Source organism: Rosa rugosa, chromosome 4, assembly GCF_958449725.1.
Source record: "Rosa rugosa chromosome 4, drRosRugo1.1, whole genome shotgun sequence".
NCBI lineage: Eukaryota > Viridiplantae > Streptophyta > Magnoliopsida > Rosales > Rosaceae > Rosa > Rosa rugosa.
Window position 1 is genome coordinate 7,235,568 of NC_084823.1, and position 5,551 is coordinate 7,241,118.

General features: G+C 40.0%; 1 protein-coding gene across 1 annotated transcript; it reads left to right on the forward strand.

Moving 5' to 3' along the window:
- The first annotated feature begins 2,982 nt into the window (after positions 1–2,982).
- LOC133746325 (uncharacterized) lies at positions 2,983–5,138 on the forward strand. Its single transcript, XM_062174508.1, has one exon. The coding sequence runs from the start codon at positions 3,002–3,004 to the stop codon at positions 4,979–4,981; it is 1,980 nt and encodes a 659-aa protein (XP_062030492.1). The 5' UTR covers positions 2,983–3,001; the 3' UTR covers positions 4,982–5,138.
- The last annotated feature ends 413 nt before the right edge of the window (positions 5,139–5,551 follow it).

The following is a 5,551-nucleotide window of genomic DNA, read 5'->3' on the forward strand; positions in this document are numbered from 1 at the left end:
CTGTCATAAAAAAAATTTCACCCTCTACCAAATTCATATCTCAAGATAAGTAATATGAATTCTTATAGCTAAATACTACGACAGTTTGTTGAATACAAGCTCATAATTCAAAGTGAAAACTGTGAAATGATACGATTAGTAGCCAAAGGTTTAGCCAAGAATGTCTTATGTCTTTAATTACCAAGAGTCGATCACCTCCTGCATTCAAAGTTCCAGGAACTTCGCAGTGGTGATAACAGAAATCATCTTATTTGCTTTGGAGTGGGAATCTTAATTGGTCATGGTTGCCATGCACAAGTCTGGTCCACAAAGTCTTCTTTTGTTTTTAGTCCTCGGATTATGCAAGTCGTCTCCTAATCTTTTGCGTCCTTATTTTCGAAACATCGAGTTGCTTGCTTTAATAAAGCAGAGAATTATTGTAACTAACTATATCCGTCACTATCTTTCTACCAAAGGGTAGGAAATACATGGTACTAAGACTACCTGGCGAGCGTTTTTGTCCCCCCAACGAATTGCACTGCTTCCAGTGGCTTAAGCTTAAACGTGAAACACGCCAGATGCTGGGGTCCTTTTATATTGTGGTACGTCAGATAAGCTACGCAATAAAACAATTAAAAAAAACGTCATACCTATAAAATTGTGTTAGAATTTGATCATTTACACGCCAGATGACACCTTTTTTATTTTTTTTTTTTTTTTAACAAATTGTAACTCTTCTTTCCTTTTTTATGTGTATTTATGTAGTAAATATGTGCTTAATAATAAAATAAGAGGTGTGGTTTGTTAAAAAAAAAGAAAAAAGGATGAATTCACGTGCCAATTTCACCCCGTTGTTTTACAGTATGAGACTAGAAAGTAAACCAGTTATCGAGTTTCTCATCTAATCGGGGTGGATGTGTTACTAATTTTCTGTTTTTAACGACACCTCTTATAATCTTTGGTGTTTTTATTTTTTTACTCAATCATAAATGAAATTCATATATATAGTCACATTAAAAAAAAAAAAAAGAGAAGAAGTGGAAAATAACATATGTGGACATATACGCAGCATTGTCACCCTAGTCATTGAGTTGTAGTTTTTTTTTTTAACTCATTTTTGTTTGACTTTGAATCACATGTACTAATTTTACATCATTCTCTATGGCTTTTGTTATTCATAATATAGATGAGCATGGAAAAGCTTCTCCTCTTAACTATTACCTGCAAAATTCATCTCTATGGCTTTTGCTCTAATGTGCAATTTTGTTGGAACCTCAATGAGTATTAGGTAAGGCTTCTTAATAGTCAAGCCCCATATTCTACTCTAAAACCGATATGTACTTCTGAAAACCCAAGATGCAACCTTTTTAGGTTTCCACAAATCTCACTGCACTGACCATAGTAAACTCCTTCTCGTTGTACCGAAACCTATTTTGGTCAATATTAGTTGGGTGAGACTCTCTTATAAGTAATGAATAAGTTAATTAATGTAGTATTGGTGGACAATACATCAAAGTTGATTTTGCTCTTCAAAATTATAGCGCAGATGTTGATTAGATACAACATATATACATAAGTTAATTGAAAAGGGATATGGAGTGCAATGTTATACTCGTAACACACACACATATATATGTATGTATGTACACACACACCAAAGAAATCGTATATGCTTTGACATTATTCTCTTATCCACATTGGACTATACTGGGAGGGAATAAGTCATGGCTTCATGGCTATGAGTATATGACCACAGCCAGAGAAGAAAAGAATGACTGCTCTTTTATTGTATCATTCTCAGTTCCTTCGTTTTCACTTTTTTTTTTTTACCTGAAAGGAGACCCATCGATCCTATCTAATGTTCTTCTTCTTTGGACCGATAGATTCATAGATTACGTTGATACCCCCTTCATTTCTTGGCACCCCACCCGCTTAGTTGGCACACAATTTTTCTTTTTTCTTTTTTGAAGGGCCAGTTGGCAGTTGGCTCACAATTAGAGCAAGTTCACCCGTTGGGTCAGCAGGTCACATACTATTCACTGTTTTTTAATGTTTATTTCCACTCTCTGGGTCACGGGCACAGTTTTCAATAAGATCTGGGTCACCAGGTCAGCTTGCAGGTCACCAGGGTGACTCAGAAAGTGATCAAGGGTGACACATGGCGACTCAGGGCACGAAATACACTGTGTCCGTGACCCAGAAAGTGAAAATACACATAAAAAGTAGTGAATAGTAGGTGACCTGGTGACCCACGGGTGAACTTGCTCTTAGTGACTCTTGTTTGCTATTTGCTATGCATGTGCACGCATCGTGGGAACATCTTTTTATGACGTAAATTGACTTGATATAGTCTGTGTTATGTTAAATATATAGTTTGTTTTTAAATCATTAGTCCGTATTCTGTTGAATATATATAATTTGCTTTTAAATCGTTTGATTATATTTGATTCTTAAAATAATAATACCAAATCTTTGCTTTGTTATGCTCTGTTCGTAAATCTCATGAACACAACTCATGTTAGCCCTAGGATTAATCTATAAAACTAACTCGTTTGCTTTAGCTGGCTCATATACCTTAATTAGACTCACTGAGCTAGCTTTTCTCAATAAAACGTAACCCCCATTTTGATTAATTACCACATGCATTATACTTACTGTCCAATGTTTGTTGATAAAGTTCGGTGTGAAATAACGTGAGAATAGTACGTGTTTGTTAAGGACATGATACGGACGATGCGTCTACAAAAGTTAAGGGACCTTTTGTGGGGTTTAATTGCCTGATTAGTGTAAGCGCCACCAAAAGATATCATTGAGTGTGTAGGTCAGACATGCACTCATTTTTTTTTTTTTTTTTTTCTGTTTAAGGAATCTGCATGCAATCATGCATTAATAATTAACTAATTAGTTATCATTCCGTGATATTTCAATAATTTTGAGACTTCGATCAGTTTAAATAGAACCCGCTACTAACAAATTATCTCATCATCACTTGCCATTGCTAGCTAGCAGGAGGACTGGTACGATGGCCAGTTATCCATATTACTCCCCTTCACCACCGTGTAATAACACAACTTCTCCTACACTCCTCCCTCCACCACCACCACCACCAGCATGTAACCACACAGCTACACCAACACTTTCACCCCCACCTCTACCTCCACCACCACCAGCATGTGCCTGTGACAAAACTACTCCCACTTTGCCATCACCACCTCCACCACCACCTTCATCTCACTACTCCCCACCATTAGTTTCATTGTCGCCACCACCTTCATCTCGCTCCCAACCACCCCCATCCCCATCACATCCGTCACCACCACCACCGCCATTTTATCATTCCCCACCAATACATTCACCACCGGCCCCACCACCACGACGGTCACCCCCATCACCACCACCACCATCATTTTATTATCCCCCACCACTACTTCCACCGCCTTCATTGCCATCACCATCGCTGCCGCCGCCTTCATCTTTCTCTCCACCATTACATTCACCACCACCACCACCATTTTATTATTCCCCACCCCAACTTCCACCGCCTTCATCACCACCACCACCTAAACCTTCAACACCGTCACCGTCACCACTATCCCCAGACCCACCACCCTCCTCTCCTTGGGCACCCTCTGCAAGTTATATTTCAATTTCACCAACACCAACACCAGCACCAGCACCAGCACCAGCACCAGCACCACCACTCCCCGGTACAGCAGTTCTTGCCACCTTTGCCGCCCTAGGTTGTCTATTTTTAATTTCTGGTCTCCTTTCCATGGCCAAGAAGATGGACATGCTTCCATCTCAATTATCAAGGCTGCTGCCAGGCAACACTGGGACAGTTCCAGGTGACTACGAACAAGGTCATCAAACCAGTAACGACCGAAGTGGGACCGCGAAGATGAGTTCGGATCTTCCCCTTGAAGAAAGTGTGAATGAATTCCCGGACGCTCCTAAAAAACCCAGTGTGACTGATAATGCAGATGCATCTCAAGATGTGAAGAAAGCAGAATCCAACGAAGTCGGAGAAGAATCAAAGGACCCCGAAAAGAAACCGCGCCTACCCAAGACTGAAAAACGTTCAAGTAGAGCAAAGAAGAGTGGAGACAAGCAGTCTGGAATGCGTCAAGGTCTGACTACTGGATGTCGTCAAGTTCTGAATATTGGATGTTGTTTAGATTTAAATAATGAAGATAAAGGAGCAGAGAGTGGATCTGGTGCACATGAAGAAGAATCAGATGACCGTCCTGGCAAGTCTCGCATTAATCAAAGTGAGTCAGACAACAGAGAAGCTGCTCAGTATGGCGAGAAAGAACCAGATGAAGGTGGAGAAAAATCATACGAATCAGGAAAAAAATCTTTGCAGACGAAAAATCATCCTGGTAGTCGTCGACGTGGGGAACAGAAGCTTTCCGAAATCAGTACAGCTTTGGATGGCGGATTGAATTTGGGTGGTCCAAATGATGCAAATGAAGATCTCAAGTATCCATCTAATGTAGATGATGAAATATCACATGAGCACCACAGCAATCCCATCTGTAACCAAAGTGAGAATGACGGCATAGATGTTACTCAAGATGTGGAGCAACAATCTGATGCAGTTAAACGAAGATTAATCAGTTCAAAAGAGACATCCTTCCACAAGAAAAAGCATTCTAGTCGTCTTACTGGAAACCAAAACGCTTCCATAGTTGGTCAAGTTTCGAATGCCGCAAGTAATGTTGATCTAGATGAGGAAGTGCAATCTCAAGACAATGCTCAGGATGAAGAAGAGGTGCATGAATCAGAGCCCCAAAAGGATTACAAAGAATTGAAAGTAGGTGGTCCAAAAAATGACCCGCGTGGGCGACAAGCTCGTACTCGAGCAAGAAGTAGAGAAGAGCCTTTGAATCTTAACCAACGTATGAGTACTGGTAGTGGTAATGATTCGAGCAGCGCAGTGGTTTCTTTGGACGATGAAGAAGGCAAAGATGTGTTAACGAGTCAACCCTTTGACTCGTGTTAAATAATGAGTGATGATGTGGCTTGCTTAGCTGGATCCTAGCTGGTTTCACTTGATGTAAAAGTTTGTTACTTGTGGTTGTTAGGGTTTTATCTTCAGACTACTATAAATAGGGATTGCTGTAATAATTTCATTGAATGCACAGGATTGCAAAGTTCCAGTTCGATATTTTCTCTCTCTCTCTCTCTCTCTTTTCTTTGCATACCTTTACCTTCTTCAACCTTGAGATCTAGCTGCCATGAATGCAATGTTATCATGGTATTAGAGCTATGGCTCGTGATTCTGTGCTAATGTTCTACTGATTCTATGTGTGATTTACTGCGTTTGCTTCCGCTTTCAGGTTACTTCGAGGTTCGTCAACTTGAAACCCTAGATCTACACTACGAGCTTCATCACTAGGAGTATTTGGCTTCGTCTTCTATATTTTGTCTCACTACTACTCTGTGATCCTTGGCTGAGCTCAATTCTCACTCAGGTTCTTAATTTCTCTACATGATTCAAATCACTGTTGATCACTGTAGATGTGTTGGTTCGTGTTGAACTTTCAAGCTGAAATCTGTGATAAATGATGAA

What these genes read in the sequence shown, in the direction of transcription:
- LOC133746325 (XM_062174508.1), top strand. Translation starts at nt 3,002, where the DNA reads ATGGCCAGTTATCCATATTACTCCCCTTCACCACCGTGTAATAACACA.